The 17,053-nt window shown below is 57.1% G+C and overlaps 1 protein-coding gene across 2 annotated transcripts in view; it reads left to right on the top strand.

Moving 5' to 3' along the window:
- Positions 1-17,053, top strand: part of LOC140402969 (semaphorin-6D-like) — a 1,151,034-nt gene that overhangs the window by 1,103,276 nt on the left and 30,705 nt on the right. For both annotated transcript variants that reach the window (XM_072490618.1, XM_072490619.1), the window contains exons 2-5: positions 8,047-8,230; positions 13,123-13,237; positions 14,163-14,223; positions 16,341-16,403. In XM_072490618.1, coding sequence (XP_072346719.1) covers positions 8,101-8,230; positions 13,123-13,237; positions 14,163-14,223; positions 16,341-16,403 — 369 coding nt within the window. In that variant the 5' untranslated portion in view covers positions 8,047-8,100. The remainder of the gene's footprint in view (positions 1-8,046; positions 8,231-13,122; positions 13,238-14,162; positions 14,224-16,340; positions 16,404-17,053) is intronic.

Here is a 17,053-nt window from a genome sequence, read left to right as displayed (position 1 = left end):
AAGTGAGAGAGAGTGAGAATGTGTGAGACGGAGAGAGAGAGCGAGAAATTGGGGAGAGAGGGAGAAAGTGAGAGAGAGGGAGAGAGAGAGAGAGAGAGAGAGAGAGCGGGGCCCATTGAAAATAATGGCCAACAGGTGAAAAGTTTGGAGTGTAGCTGCACTGGTATTTGAGTGCGTGACCAGCACAAGAGTTAACACATCCCTCAGACGCACGCACACACAAGCACCCACCCCCACCCTGGGCTCCTTGAGCAGCTATGCCAGGGCAGGTCTGCACCTGCAGGCAGAGCTGAAATCATCGGCAGCTGTGAGGTTGGAAGCGAGGCCAAGACAGGCCCACCCGTAACCGTCACCTCCCAGCCAGGCAGAGAGGATTGTGGGGGGGGGGGGGGGGGGGGTCAGCGCTGAGAGAAAATAGCGAGACGCCAATGGAAAGCTCAACGTTGGCCACAGGACCAGCCACAGAGCGGGGGGCCGAATCAGTCCCCCTCCCTCACCCCGGTTGTCTTAGATACGGAACTCTAGGGCCTACCGAGGGGTGGGGGGGAGGGGGGGGTGTGGGGGGGGGGGGGGGGGGGGGTGGGGGGGGGGGGGGGGTAGAGTCCTCCCGCCCTACAAAAGCCGCAATTCGCTTTCGACTGGGCAGATTATCGAGCGGTTAAGCATCGGGCGTTGGGGGGGGCAGAACAGGTTCGAGGGGCGGAATGGCTGCCTGCTCTCTCTCTCTCGCTCTCTCTCTCTTTCTGCCCGGTTTTCTCCCCTCCACTGGAGGCCTCTGGGCCCAGGCGGGATGCGGCGGTAGTTGCCAGAGGGGGGGGGGGGTTTCCGATCCCGGCTCTTCCATGTTGAGACGATAGGGGGCCAGTTCCTCAGCCGGCTCCCACTGAAGTATGTGCCCCAACAAGCCGCAATGATTCCCAGAATCAGGAACTTGAGCAGATTCCAAACATCCTAATTGTAACTCGGGAGCAAAATAACAAATGACGCTGGTAGCGCTGGCAATCAAACAGAGACTCCGACAACTGCTGGAGATAGATACAGAGTAAAGCTCCCTCTGCACTGTCCCCATCAAACACTCCCAGGACAGGTACAGCACGGGGTTAGATACAGAGCACGGCACCCTCTACACGGTCCCCATCAAACACTCCCAGGACAGGTACAGCACGGGTGTTAGATACAGAGTAAAGCTCCCTCTACACTGTCCCCATCAAACACTCCAGGACAGGTACAGCACGGGGTTAGATACAGAGTAAAGCTCCCTCTACACTGTCCCCATCAAACACTCCCGGGACAGGTACAGCACGGGGTTAGATACAGAGTAAAGCTCCCTCTACACTGTCCCCATCAAACACTCCCAGGACAGGTACAGCACGGGGTTAGACACAGAGTAAAGCTCCCTCTACACTGTCCCCATCAAACACTCCCGGGGACAGGTACAGCACGGGGTTAGATACAGAGTAAAGCTCCCTCTACACTCTCCCCATCAAACACTCCCAGGACAGGTACAGCACGGGGTTAGATACAGAGTAAAGCTCCTCTACACTGTCCCCATCAAACACTCCCAGGACAGGTACAGCACGGGGTTAGATACAGAGTAAAGCTCCCTCTACACTGTCCCCATCAAACACTCCCAGGACAGGTACAGCACGGGATTAGATACAGAGTAAAGCTCCCTCGACACTGTCTCCATCAAACACTCCCAGGACAGGTACAGCACGGGGTTAGATACAGAGGTAAAGCTCCCTCTCCACTGTCCCCATCAAACACTCCCAGGACAGGTACAGCACGGGGTTAGATACAGAGTAAAGCTCCCTCTACACTGTCCCCATCAAACACGCCCAGGACAGGTACAGCATGGGGTTAGATACAGAGTAAAGCTCCCTCTCCACTGTCCCCATCAAACACTCCCAGGACAGGTACAGCACGGGGTTAGATACAGAGTAAAGCTCCCTCTCCACTGTCCCCATCAAACACTCCCAGGACAGGTACAGCACGGGGTTAGATACAGAGCAAAGCTCCCTCTACACTGTCCCCATCAAACACTCCCGGGACAGGTACAGCACGGGGTTAGATACAGAGTAAAGCACCCTCTACACTGTCCCCATCAAACACTCCCAGGACAGGTACAGCACGGGGTTAGATACAGAGTAAAGCTCCCTCTTCACTGTCTCCATCAAACACTCCCAGGACAGGTACAGCACGGGGTTAGATACAGAATAAAGCTCCCTCTACACTGTCCCCATCAAACACTCCCAGGACAGGTACAGCACGGGGTTAGATTACAGAGTAAAGCTCCCCTCTCCACTGTCCCCATCAAACACTCCCAGGACAGGTACAGCACGGGTTTAGATACAGAGTAAAGCTCCCTCTACACTGTCCCCATCAAACACTCACAGGACAGGGACAGCACGGGGTTAGATACAGAGTAAAGCACCCTCTACACTGTCCCCATCAAACACTCCTAGGACAGGTACAGCACGGGGTTAGATACAGAGTAAAGCTCCCCTCTTCACTGTCTCCATCAAACACTCCCAGGACAGGTACAGCACGGGGTTAGATACAGAGTAAAGCTCCCTCTACACTGTCCCCATCAAACACTCCCAGGACAGGTACAGCACGGGGTTAGATACAGAGTAAAGCTCCCTCTACACTGTCCCCATCAAACACTCCCAGGACAGGGACAGCACAGGGTTAGATACAGAGTAAAGCTCCCTCTACACTGTCCCCCATCAAACACTCCCAGGACAGGTACAGCACGGGGTTAGATACAGAGTAAAGCTCCCTCTACACTGTCCCCATCAAACACTCCCAGGACAGGTACAGCACGGGGTTAGATACAGAGTAAAGCTCCCTCTACACTGTCCCCATCAAACACTCCCAGGACAGGTACAGCATGGGGTTAGATACAGAGTAAGCTCCCTCTACACTGTCCCCATCAAACACTCCAGGACAGGTACAGCACGGGGTTAGATACAGAGTAAAGCTCCCTCTACACTGTCTCCATCAAACACTCCCAGGACAGGTACAGCGCGGGGTTAGATACAGAGTAAAGCTCCCTCTACACTGTCTCCATCAAACACTCCCAGGACAGGTACAGCACGGGGTTAGATACAGAGTAAAGCTTCCCTCTACACCGTCCCCATCAAACATTCCCAGGACAGGTACAGCACGGGGTTAGATACAGAGTAAAGCTCCCTCTACACTGTCCCCATCAAATACTCCCAGGACAGGTACAGCACGGGGTTAGATACAGAGTAAAGCTCCCTCTACACTGCCCCCATCAAACACTCTCCGACCAAGTACAGCACAGGGTTAGATACAGAGTAAAGCTCCCTCTACACTGTCCCCATCAAACACTCCCAGGACAGGTACAGCACGGGGGTTAGATACAGAGTAAAGCTCCCTCTACACTGTCCCCATCAAACACTCCCAGGACAGGTACAGCACGGGGTTAGATACAGAGCAAAGCTCCCTCTACACTGTCCCCATCAAACACTCCCAGGACAGGTACAGCACGGGGTTAGATACAGAGTAAAGCTCCCTCTACACTGTCCCCATCAAACACTCCCAGGACAGGTACAGCACGGGGTTAGATACAGAGCAAAGCTCCCTCTACACTGTCCCCCATCAAACACTCCCAGGACAAGTACAGCACGGGGTTAGATACAGAGTAAAGCTCCCTCTACACCGTCCCCATCAAACACTCCCAGGACAGGGACAGCACGGGGTTAGATACAGAATCAAGCTCCCTCTACACTGTCCCCATCAAACACTCCCAGGACAGGTACAGCACGGGGTTAGACACAGAGTAAAGCTCCCCTCTACACTGTCCCCATCAAACACCCCCAGGACAGGGACAGCACAGGGTTAGATACAGAGTAAAGCTCCCTCTACACTGTCCCCCGTCAAACACTCCCAGGACAGGTACAGCATAGGGGTTAGATACAGAGTAAAGCTCCCTCTACACTGTCCCCATCAACACTCCCAGGACAGGTACAGCACGGGGTTAGATACAGAGTAAAGCTCCCTCTACACTGTCCCCATCAAATACTCCCAGGACAGATACAGCACGGGGTTAGATACAGAGTCAAGCTCCCTCTACACTGTCCCCATTAAACACTCCCAGGACAGGTACAGCACGGGGTTAGATACAGAGTAAAGCTCCCTCTACACTGTCCCCATCAAACACTCCCAGGACAGGGACAGCACGGGGTTAGATACAGAGTAAAGCTCCCTCTACACTGTCCCCATCAAACACTCCCAGGTCAGGTACAGCACGGGGTTAGATACAGAGTAAAGCTCCCTCTACACTGTCCCCATCAAACACTCCCAGGACAGGGACAGCACGGGGTTAGATACAGAATCAAGCTCCCTCTACACTGTCCCCATCAAACACTCCCAGGACAGGTACAGCACGGGGTTAGACACAGAGTAAAGCTCCCTCTACACTGTCCCCATCAAACACTCCCAGGACAGGTACAGCACGGGGTTAGATACAGAGTAAAGCTCCCTCTACACTGTCTCCATCAAACACTCCCAGGACAGGTACAGCACGGGGTTAGATACAGAGTAAAGCTCCCTCTGCACGGTCCCCATCAAACACTCCCAGGACAGGTACAGCACGGGGTTAGATACAGAGTAAAGCTCCCTCTGCACGGTCCCCATCAAACACTCCCAGGACAGGTACAGCACGGGGTTAGATACAGAGTAAAGCTCCCTCTACACTGTCTCCATCAAACACTCCCAGGACAGGTACAGCACGGGGTTAGATACAGAGTAAAGCTCCCTCTACACCGTCCCCATCAAACATTCCCAGGACAGGTACAGCACGGGGTTAGATACAGAGTAAAGCTCCCTCTACACTGTCCCCATCAAATACTCCCAGGACAGGTACAGCACGGGGTTAGATACAGAGTAAAGCTCCCTCTACACTGTCCCCATCAAACACTCCCAGGACAGGTACAGCACGGGGTTAGATACAGAGTAAAGCTCCCTCTACACTGTCCTCATCAAACACTCCCAGGACAGGTACAGCACGGGGTTAGATACAGAGTAAAGCTCCCTCTACACTGTCCCCATCAAACACTCCCAGGACAGGTACAGCACGGGGTTAGATACAGAGTAAAGCTCCCTCTACACTGTCCCCATCAAACACTCCCAGGACAGGTACAGCACGGGGTTAGATACAGAGCAAAGCTCCCTCTACACTGTCCCCATCAAACACTCCCAGGACAAGTACAGCACGGGGTTAGATACAGAGTAAAGCTCCCTCTACACCGTCCCCATCAAACATTCCCAGGACAGGTACAGCACGGGGTTAGATACAGAGCAAAGCTCCCTCTACACTGTCCCCATCAAACACTCCCAGGACAGGTACAGCACGGGGTTAGATACAGAGTAAAGCTCCCTCTACACTGTCCCCATCAAACACTCCCAGGACAGGTACAGCACGGGGTTAGATACAGAGTACAGCTCCCTCTACACTGTCCCCATCAAACACTCCCAGGACAGGGACAGCACGGGGTTAGATACAGAATCAAGCTCCCTCTACACTGTCCCCATCAAACACTCCCAGGACAGGTACAGCACGGGGTTAGACACAGAGTAAAGCTCCCTCTACACTGTCCCCATCAAACACCCCCAGGACAGGGACAGCACAGGGTTAGATACAGAGTAAAGCTCCCTCTACACTGTCCCCGTCAAACACTCCCAGGACAGGTACAGCACAGGGTTAGATACAGAGTAAAGCTCCCTCTACACTGTCCCCATCAAACACTCCCAGGACAGGTACAGCACGGGGTTAGATACAGAGTAAAGCTCCCTCTACACTGTCCCCATCAAATACTCCCAGGACAGATACAGCACGGGGTTAGATACAGAGTAAAGCTCCCTCTACACTGTCCCCATTAAACACTCCCAGGACAGGTACAGCACGGGGTTAGATACAGAGTAAAGCTCCCTCTACACTGTCCCCATCAAACACTCCCAGGACAGGGACAGCACGGGGTTAGATACAGAGTAAAGCTCCCTCTACACTGTCCCCATCAAAGACTCCCAGGTCAGGTACAGCACGGGGTTAGATACAGAGTAAAGCTCCCTCTACACTGTCCCCATCAAACACTCCCAGGACAGGGACAGCACGGGGTTAGATACAGAATCAAGCTCCCTCTACACTGTCCCCATCAAACACTCCCAGGACAGGTACAGCACGGGGTTAGACACAGAGTAAAGCTCCCTCTACACTGTCCCCATCAAACACTCCCAGGACAGGGACAGCACAGGGTTAGATACAGAGTAAAGCTCCCTCTACACTGTCCCCATCAAACACTCCCAGGACAGGTACAGCACAGGGTTAGATACAGAGTAAAGCTCCCTCTACACTGTCCCCATCAAACACTCCCAGGACAGATACAGCACGGGGTTAGATACAGAGTAAAGCTCCCTCTACACTGTCGCTATCAAACACTCCCGGGACAGGTACAGCACGGGCTAGATACAGAGTAAAGCTCCCTCTACACTGTCCCCATCAAATACTCCCAGGACAGATACAGCACGGGGTTAGGTACAGAGTAAAGCTCCCTCTACACTGTCCCTATCAAACACTCCCAGGACAGATACAGCACGGGGTTAGATACAGACTAAAGCTCCCTCTACACTGTCCCCATCAAACACTCCCAGGACAGGTACAGCACGGGGTTAGATACAGAGTAAAGCTCCCTCTACACTGTCCCCATCAAACACTCCCAGGACAGGGACAGCACGGGGTTAGATACAGAGTAAAGCTCCCTCTACACTGTCCCCATCAAATACTCCCAGGACAGGGACAGCACGGGGTTAGACACAGAGTAAAGCTCCCTCTACACTGTCCCCATCAAACACTCCCAGGTCAGGTACAGCACGGGGTTAGATACAGAGTAAAGCTCCCTCTACACTGTCCCCATCAAACACTCCCAGGACAGGGACAGCACGGGGTTAGATACAGAATCAAGCTCCCTCTACACTGTCCCCATCAAACACTCCCAGGACAGGTACAGCACGGGGTTAGACACAGAGTAAAGCTCCCTCTACACTGTCCCCATCAAACACTCCCAGGACAGGTACAGCACGGGGTTAGACACAGAGTAAAGCTCCCTCTACACTGTCCCCATCAAACACTCCCAGGACAGGTACAGCACGGGCTAGATACACTGTCTACACTGTCTGATATTCTCTCCTGGTTAGCTGCGAGATGCGGGAGGGTTTCCTTGTGTGTCGTCTGGGCAGGTGCGAGCGGCAATTAAAAAGGGCGGTTAGCCGCCACACACCACTCCCCGTTTCCCAGGCAACAGGTTCAAGGGATCAAGGCAAAATAATATTCACGGTGCCAATTGCTGACGATAAACAGAAAATATGGTCAGGAGACATCTTTGGGGAGAAGAAGAGAGAGAGAGAGAGAGAGAGAATGATTCTTTTCAATCCTTTCGCCGAAGCCTCCCTGGCTAGGCCGCATTTTCCCGTCCATCCCTGATCCGCCCTCAGGAAGCCGCGGCGGTCCGCGTGGGGCGGGGGTTACGCTCACGGCACCGTGGGGGGGGGGGGGGGGGGGGGTTTCCGGCGTTTTCAGCCGACAGCACCCAAGGGTGCAGCCGACACCCTTGTCGGGGTGGGTGTGTGTGTGTGTGTGTGTGTGGGGGGGGGTGCATGGTCGCCGTTGGCGATTTTGAGGGGCTGGAACTCAGAGGAGTCTCCAGCACCCCCCCCCCCCCCGCCCCCCGGCTTCTCACCCCACCCCGTCCGATTCCAGAGGCCTCCGAACCGAAGGGGGGGAATTCTGCCCGGATATGGGGGAGATAGCAGGGTTACGGGGTGGGGGGCACAAAATGGGGACAACCGCACCGACTTTTCAAAGGGTTGGCACAGACGACGATGGGCTGAATGGTTTCCTAACTCTATGATTTACGCTTCAGTTGCGCGGAGGCTGAAGGGGTTGGAGGTCGGGGCTGAGCTCGGACATCCTTTACGGGCGCTGAACTGCGTTGTTGACCCTCCCTCATGTTTGTGCCTTAGGTTCCCCAGGCAATGGCCGTCCAGTGATCACCAGCGACGCCCGCCTTTCCGCCGATGTCTGCCCGCCGCGGTTCAGGCTCCGCCCTCCTCACCCTGACCCTCCTCCTCCTGGCCCTGGGCCCTCGGGCGTTGGCCGACGTATTCCCCACGGACGTCGCACCCATAAACATCGTCACCTCGCAGGGTAAGTGATGCACTAACAATCACGACGAGGCAAGAGTACAGCGTAATCGAGGCTTTATTGCGCAGAGATGTGCTGCCTCCTACAGCTGCTGCTGAAATGGCTGCAGCTCGGTGAGCACACACATTTATACTCCGCCTACTGGGCGGAGCCAGCTGGCAGGGATCTACCCCCGTACCTGTAGTACAGGAGCCTTATCGTATTGTATCTCATATGTGTACTATATACAAACAGTGGTGACTACCACATTCACCCCCTGTTACAAAAGAGTCCAGTGGGGGGGGGGGGGGGGGGACGGATCGTCCTGGAGCGGGATCTGTGGTGAGGTGCACTGGGGGGAGAATGGGTGGCGCCGGGACAGGTGTGGGGGGGGGACCCAGCTGGTGCCAGATCCCTGAGGGAGACCGTGTCCTGCCGGCCGTCGGGGTGCGCCACGTAGGCGTACTGCGGGTTTGCGTGGAGTAGCTGTACCCTCTCGACCAACGGGTCCGCCTTGTGGAGCCGCACGTGTTTGCGGAGGAGAACGGGTCCTGGAGCTGCCAGCCACGTTGGGAGCGAAACCCCGGAGGTGGACTTCCTGGGGAAGGCGAGGAGACGTTCATGGGGGCTTGCAATAGTCGCAGTGCAAAGTAGCGACCGGATGGGGTGGAGGGCGTCGGGGAGGACCTCCTGCCAGCGGGAGACCGGGAGACTTCTAGACCGGAGGGCCAGCAGGACGGCCTTCCAGACCGTCCCGCTCTCCCCCGCCACCTGCCCGTTTCCCCGGGGGGGGGGTGTAGCTGGTCGGCCTGCTTGAGGCGATGCCCTTGCTGAGCAGGAATTGACGCCGCACCCCCCCAAGGGGGTTGGGTGTCGGGGAGGGGTGTGGGGGGATGGAAGGGAGGGTCATTGTTCAGAGGCTTTTAAGGATTCAGATAAAAGCTCCCCCCCCCCCCCCCCATCACACCTCAATTCCGGGACCCTTCCCCTGTTTGAGAACAAATAAGAAAGCTCTGGGCCTGCTGTGCCATTGTATACGATCCCAGCCAATCATGTGCTGAACTCATTTTTCCCGCCCTGTCCCATGATCCCTTGAGGGACCGAAAAACCCGTTCATCCCCGGCGTTAGATGTCATCAACCATGCAGCCTCCACACGTCTCCGGGGCTGAGAGTCCCAAAGCTTCGAGTGAAGAAATGTCTCCTCAGCTCGATCCAAAATGGCCGCCCGCTCATCCTGAGAGTGCCGACCCACCCCCCCCACCACTCCCCCCCCCACCCCCCCCCCCCCCGACCAATGGGAACAATCCCTCAGCGCCCGCCCTGTCAAACTCCCCTCAGAACCTTATCGGTCCGAACGAGATGACGTCTCATCCTTTGAAAATTCAGAGAAGGTAGGCCCAATTTACTAGGCCTCTTATCGTAGGATCCCCCCCCCCCTCCCCCCCACTGCCCCCGGCCATCATCCCACTGAACAATCTGGTGAACCTTTGCTGTCCTGCCTCAAACGTGGAGGCTAAACCTTTCTTAAACGTGTAGGCTGAGCCCGCGCACGGTTATTCCAGATGTGGAGGGCGCCTGTCCGAAGAGACCTGGGGATTCAGGTGCCTAGATCTTTAAAATGCCACGAACCAGAGAGTAGCTGGCCTTCAAATCTAAAGGATTGGAGTCTAAAGACACAGAGGTTATGCTGAAGAGACACAGAAGGGCAGCACGGTAGCGCAGTGGTTAGCACGGTTGCTTCACAGCGCCAGGGTCCCGGGTTCGATTCCCGGCTTGGGTCACTGTCTGTGCGGAGTCTGCACATTCTCCCCCCGTGTGTGCGTGGGTTTCCTCCGGGCGCTCCGGTTTCCTCCCACAGTCCAAAGACGTGCGGGTTAGGTGGATTGGCCATGATAAATTGTCCAATAAGGTTAAGTGGGGTTACGGTGATGGTGTGGGGCTTAAGTGGGGTGCTCTTTCCAAGGGCCGATGTAGCCTCAGTGGGCCGAATGGCCTCCTTCTGCACTGTAAATTCGATGTTCTATCCCTGGTGAGACCCCACTTGGAGTCACTGCGAGCAGTTCTGCGCACCACGTCTTAGGAAGGATATTTGGGGCCTTGAAGGGAGTGCAACGTAGCTTTACAAAAATGACACCTGGACCACAGGGGTTGGGCTACGAGGAGAGATTGCACAAATTCATTTTCGCCAGAATTTAGACGGTTAAGGGCTGATCTAATCAAAGTCTCCAAGATGTTAACGGGGAGAGACAGGACAAAGGTAACCTATTTCCTCTGATTGGAGAGTCTAGAACTCAGGGCCTAGTCTAAAGTTTAGGGCAAGGCCGTTCAGGTGAGGTGGTTGGGAAGATGTTCTTCCCTCAAAGGGCGGTGGATGTTTGGAACTCTCTCCCGATCGAAGCAAGATCATGTGTTGATTTTAATTCTGAGGTGGATAGATTTTTGTGAAGCAAATTGAAGAGATATGGGCCATAGGCTGGTCTATGGAGTTAGGCCTCAGATCGGTCATGATCTCATTGGATGGCGGGACAGGTCCCAGGGGGCTGAATGGCCTTCTCCTGCCCCTAAGTTCCTCACCTTTGTTATTCCTGGACCCCGACCTTCAGTAGCCAACGCCGCAGAGTCTCGAGCCCACAATGCAGGCCGACCCTCCCGCGGCCAGTGCTGAGGGAGGGCTGCACTGTCAGAGGGCGAGGGAGGACGTACTTGCCGTAAGGGGGGGGGGGTCGGCCATTTTGGACCGAGATGAGGAGAGGTTTCTTCACTCGGCGGGACGCCGCGCTTCGCAATCCCCAGAGCTGTGGAATCTTAACCGTGGAGTAGACTCAAGAACGAGATCAAGGGTTTTTTCTTTCTGGCCACAGTGGACGAGGGGGCGGGTAGGTAGATGTGAAGCCCCTCTTTGTGTGGAATGGAGGAGGGGGCCGAATGGCATATTCCTGCTCCCATTTGTGAACAGTTCTGAAAAGCCTAAACAGATGGCTGATGCGGGGTGGGGACAGAGGGCACAACGTCGGTGTGCTTCGGGTAATGTTTGCACCTTCATCAGATGCATTCTTGGAGGTACCGTATGAACTCCGCCCTCCAATCGGCCTGCACACCCACCCCCCCCACAACCCCCAACATCTGGCCTGTTGACCCCTCAATCCATTCCCCAAACTCCCCCGGAAGTGGGGGAAAAGAGCAAGGTCTACTCCAGGCCAAGATGGCTGCCGTGCTCAGCCCTATTAGGCCCGAGGCCTAAATTTAGGACCAGCCTGCTCATAAATGCATGGTTAATTTGTCATTATTAATTTATCTTCAGCTGTGCCGTAGCATAATGGAATATAATCCACCTGCGATATTAACCTGGGCACCACCCAGCCATCCAGTTGAATGTGCAAATTAAAAACACTTTTCTCGCAAGGAGCCGGATGACTAACCGTTTTTGTTTTGTCAGGTAGCTCGAGTTACGGAGAATATTGAAGCTCGCAGAACCAGTCCTTTGCTTGTGTTCCTGTTCCACTCCAGCTGCCTCCCACCTCCCGCTTCACCACCCCCCTCCCTTCCCTCCATATCCATGTCCGCCTATTCCCTCTCTCTTGTGTTTATCCAGCTTCAATACACCTCGCTTCAATCCTCCCCGTGGGAGCGAGTCCCACATTCTCCCCCACTCCCCGTGGGAGCGAGTCCCACACTCTCCCCCACTCCCTGTGGGAGCGAGTCCCACATTCTCCCCCACTCCCCGTGGGAGCAAGTCCCACATTCTCCCCCCACTCCCCATGGGAGCGAGTCCCACATTCTCCCCCACTCCCCGTGGGAGCGAGTCCCACATTCTCCCCACGGGGAGAATGTGGGACTCGCTCCCACAGGGAGTGGGGGGAGAATGTGGGACTCACTCCCACGGGGAGTGGGGGAGAATGTGGGACTCGCTCCCACGGGGAGTGGGGGAGAATGTGGGACTCGCTCCCACAGGAAATGGGGGAGAATGTGGGACTCGCTCCCACGGGGAGTGGGGGAGAATGTGGGGCTCTCTCCCACGGGGAGTGGGGGGAGAATGTGGGACTTGCTCCCACGGGGAGTGGGGGGAGAATGTGGGACTCGCTCCCACAGGGAGTGGGGGAGAATGTGGGACTTGCTCCCACGGGGAGTGGGGGAGAATGTGGGACTCGCTCCCACGGGGAGTGGGGGGAGAATGTGGGACTCGCTCCCACGGGGAGTGGGGGGAGAATGTGGGACTCGCTCCCACGGGGAGTGGGGGAGAATGTGGGACTCGCTCCCACGGGGAGTGGGGGGAGAATGTGGGACTCGCTCCCACGGGGAGTGGGGGGAGAATGTGGGACTCGCTCCCACGGGGAGTGGGGGGAGAATGTGGGACTCGCTCCCACGGGGAGTGGGGGAGAATGTGGGACACGCTCCTACGGGGAGTGGGGGAGAATGTGGGACTCGCTCCCACGGGGAGTGGGGAGAATGTGGGACTCGCTCCCACAGGGAGTGGGGGGAGAATGTAGGACTCGCTCCCACGGGGAGTGGGGGAGAATGTGGGACTCGCTCCCACGGGGAGTGGGGGAGAATGTGGGACTCGCTCCCACAGGGAGTGGGGGGAGAATGTGGGACTCGCTCCCACGGGGAGTGGGGAGAATGTGGGGTGAGAGAAGGGAGGAACGAAAGTCGCGCCTTGCCCCCTGCCGATGGGCTGAATGGCTCCCCACCCTCTGTGCCCTCGGCGGCCTCCGAGTGGAGTTAGCGCCTCACGGCGGCCGCGACCCTTCGCAATCCGACGGGACAGTTTTTCTTCCACGCGTTCGCCGTCTCGCCGGAGGGGTCCAGGCACTGGATTCGTCTCTGCCCCCCCCGCCGTCCTGCCTTTCTCTCCCCGCCCCGCCACCCCCTCCCTCCCGCCCATCTGACTTCTGCCCACTTTCCTCTTCCCTCTCAGATGCCCGGCATTACCCAGCATTCCCTGGGGCGACATCCGACAACGACTCGGCCCCGCCCGGCCTCGACTTCCAGCGCATGCTGCGTGTCAACCAAACGCTCTACATCACGGCGAGGTGAGGGCCGGGGGTCGACGTCGCGAGGTGGCACTTGCCCTCCCGCGTGGTAGAGGAGGGCGACGTGGAGGGAGGTGTGGGGGCGCGTGGCGAGGAGGGACTGCTGATTGAACTGTTTTTCTCCTGGAAAGTCGTAGGGGAGGGGAGGATTTGCCCCCCCCCCCAAACAGGGATAGGTCGCTAACCTGCCCTCGGTGCCGCGGTGGCGATGTAAGACCCCGACTCCGATGAGCAATACGGGTGTATTATAGTTCACCTCTACCTGCCACTCTGATGGTGAGCAATGCCACGGGTGGATCACGGTGACAAACCCCTCCCTCGATGATGGTGAGCAATGCCACGGGTGTAACACAGTGACAAACCCCTCCCTCGATGATGGTGAGCAATGCCACGGGTGTAACACAGTGACAGACCCCTCCCTCGATGATGGTGAGCAATGCCACGGGTGTAACACAGTGACAGACCCCTCCCTCGATGATGGTGAGCAATGCCACGGGTGTAACACAGTGACAGACGCCTCCCTCGATGATGGTGAGCAATGCCACGGGTGCAACACAGTGACAGACCCCTCCCTCGATGATGGTGAGCAATGCCACGGGTGTAACACAGTGACAGACCCCTCCCTCGATGATGGTGAGCAATGCCACGGGTGTAACACAGTGACAGACCCCTCCCTCGATGATGGTGAGCAATGCCACGGGTGCAACACAGTGACAGACCCCTCCCTCGATGATGGTGAGCAATGCCACGGGTGTAACACATTGACAGACCCCTCCCCCGATGATGGTGAGCAATGCCACGGGAGATGCACTAGTAGCAGTTTGCGATTAATAGATTCGATTCCGTACCCTGAGAAATTTAAATTGATTCTCGGCATTAACTAAACATTCAGTTTGTCAATTGTTAACCTTTCTTTTTGGAATAGGGACCATATCTATTCCTTCGACCTCGGCCTCAATCCTCAGGAAGACCTCATTCCTCGTCGGGTAAGTACAGACCAGCGCTAAATATTTTCCGAGGGGGCGTGTGACTCGACACACTTAGGGCCAATCTGCCTAATTTGTTGTTTCTCGGTTGTCAAAGAGCCAAAGACAACGGGAACGTCCTCCGCCATCGCCACACTACCCCTTCCTTCCCCACCTGATCTGGGACAGGAAATGTGGCCTCCCTCAGCACTGACACTCGGACAGTGCGGAGCTCCCTCAGCACTGACACTCCGACAGTGCGGCGCTCCCTCAGTACTGACCCTCTGACAGTGCGGTGCTCCCTCAGTACTGACCCTCTGACAGTGCGGCGCTCCCTCAGCACTGACCCTCTGACAGTGCGGCGCTCCCTCAGTACTGACCCTCCCACAGTGCGGCGCTCCCTCAGTACTGACCCTCTGACAGTGCGGCGCTCCCTCAGCAATGACCCTCCGACAGTGCGGCGCTCCCTCAGTACTGACCCTCCCACAGTGCGGCGCTCCCTCAGCACTGACCCTCCCACAGTGCGGCGCTCCCTCAGTACTGACCCTCCGACAGTGCGGCGCTCCCTCAGCACTGACCCTCCGACAGTGCGGCGCTCCCTCAGTACTGACCCTCCAACAGTGCGGCGCTCCCTCAGCACTGACCCCCCCACAGTGCGGCGCTCCCTCAGTACTGATCCTCCGACAGTGCGGCGCTCCCTCAGTACTGACCCTCTGACAGTGCGGCGCTCCCTCAGCACTGACCCTCTGACAGTGCGGCGCTCCCTCAGTACTGACCCTCTGACAGTGCGGCGCTCCCTCAGCACTGACCCTCCGACAGTACGGCGCTCCCTCAGTACTGACCCTCTGACAGTGCGGTGCTCCCTCAGTCCTGACCCTCCCACAGTGCGGTGCTCCCTCAGTACTGACCCTCCGACAGTGCGGTGCTCCCTCAGCACTGACCCTCCGACAGTGCGGCGCTCCCTCAGTACTGACCCTCCCACAGTGCGGCGCTCCCTCAGTACTGACCCTCCAACAGTGCGGCGCTCCCTCAGCACTGACCCCCCCACAGTGCGCTCCCTCAGTACAGATCCTCCGACAGTGCGGCGCTCCCTCAGCACTGACCCTCCCACAGTGCGGCGCTCCCTCAGTACTGACCCTCCCACAGTGCGGAGCTCCCTCAGTACTGACTCTCCCACAGTGCGGCGCTCCCTCAGCACTGACCCTCCCACAGTGCGGCACTCCCTCAGTACTGGCCCTCCCACAGTGCGGCACTCCCTCAGTACTGACTCTCCCACAGTGCGGCGCTCCCTCAGCACTGACCCTCCCACAGTGCGGCGCTCCCTCAGTACTGACCCTCCGACAGTGCGGCGCTCCCTCAGTACTGACCCTCCCACAGTGCGGTGCTCACTCAGTACTGACCCTCCCACAGTGCGGCGCTCCCTCAGTACTGACCCTCCGACAGTGCGGCGCTCCCTCAGTACTGACCCTCCGACAGTGCGGCGCTCCCTCAGTACTGACCCTCCCACAGTGCGGTGCTCACTCAGTACTGACCCTCCCACAGTGCGGCGCTCCCTCAGTACTGACCCTCCGACAGTGCGGCGCTCCCTCAGTACTGACCCTCTGACAGTGCGGCGCTCCCTCAGCACTGACCCTCCCACAGTGCGGCGCTCCCTCAGTACTGACCCTCTGACAGTGCGGCGCTCCCTCAGCACTGACCCTCCGCCAGTGTCGTAACCCCTCAATAATGACCCTCTGGGACGGGGAATGTCGGCCTGGATTAGGCAATTGAGTGTCCAGGGTGGGCATCGGAAATACGATCTTTGGACTCAGTGACAATGCTTGGTGCCCTGTTGAAAGCCGCCATGTTTGAACCGGAGAGGGACGATCGACGTGGGAACCCAGGGGTGGGCCCGGGAGCCCGAGGCGGCATTAGGGCCCTGACCACCTTAGCCTCTGCCAACTATGGTTGACGGGGCGAAGGGTACCGGGTGGAAGCGGTGGGTCACTCTGGCCCTTTAAGAGACCCCGGTTTCGTCACGATGCCTGACCGCGGTGGGGGAGGGGAGGGGGGTGATGTGCTGCTGGTGGGGGCTGGGGTGGGGCTCCTGACTCTGGTGGGGAAGGAGTCACATGTGGCTTTTCCCTTTGCTTCTCCAGAGAGTTGTGTGGAAGACGAGGCCTAGCGATATGCAGAACTGCGCCATGCGGGGCAAACACCACGTGAGTAACCTTGTGGGGCGGGGGGGGGGGGGGAGCCCACGGCCATAGCCCATCCCGCCCCCACTGACCCCACCCCTGACCCCCTCCATCTCAATTGGGGGCCGACCCTGGATTTGGGAGCCGGGTCCCTTCAAAGCGACCCAGGTACGATCTTTCCCCTCTCTCTCTCTCTCACTCTCTCTCTCTCCGTCTCTCTCTCTCTCTCTCTCTCTCTCTGTCTCTCTCTCTCTCTCTCTCTCTCTGTCTCTCTCCGTCTCTCTCTCTCTCTCTCTGTCTCTCTCTCTCTCTCTCTGTCACTCTCTCTCTCTCCGTCTCTCTCTCTCTCTCTGTCTCTCTCTCTCTGTCTCTCACTCTCTCTCTCTCCGCCTCTCTCTCTCTCTCTCTCTGTCTCTCTCTCTGTCTCTTTCTGTCTCTCTCTCTCTCTCTCCGTCTCTCTCTACCTCTACCTCTCTCTCCTCTGTCTCTCTCTCTCCATCTCCCTCTCTCCGTGTCTCTGTCTCTCTTTCTCCATCTTTCTCTCTCTGTCTCTCTCCGTCTCTCTCTCTCTCTCTCTGACTCTCCGTCCGTCTCTCTCTGTCTGTCTCTCTTTCTCTCTGTCTCTCTCTCTCTCTCTCTGTCTCTCACTCGCTCTCTCTCCGTCTCTCTCTCTC

Source organism: Scyliorhinus torazame, chromosome 26 (assembly GCF_047496885.1).
Source record: "Scyliorhinus torazame isolate Kashiwa2021f chromosome 26, sScyTor2.1, whole genome shotgun sequence".
Classification (NCBI taxonomy): domain Eukaryota; kingdom Metazoa; phylum Chordata; class Chondrichthyes; order Carcharhiniformes; family Scyliorhinidae; genus Scyliorhinus; species Scyliorhinus torazame.
This window is presented reverse-complemented; position numbering and strand designations above follow the sequence as displayed.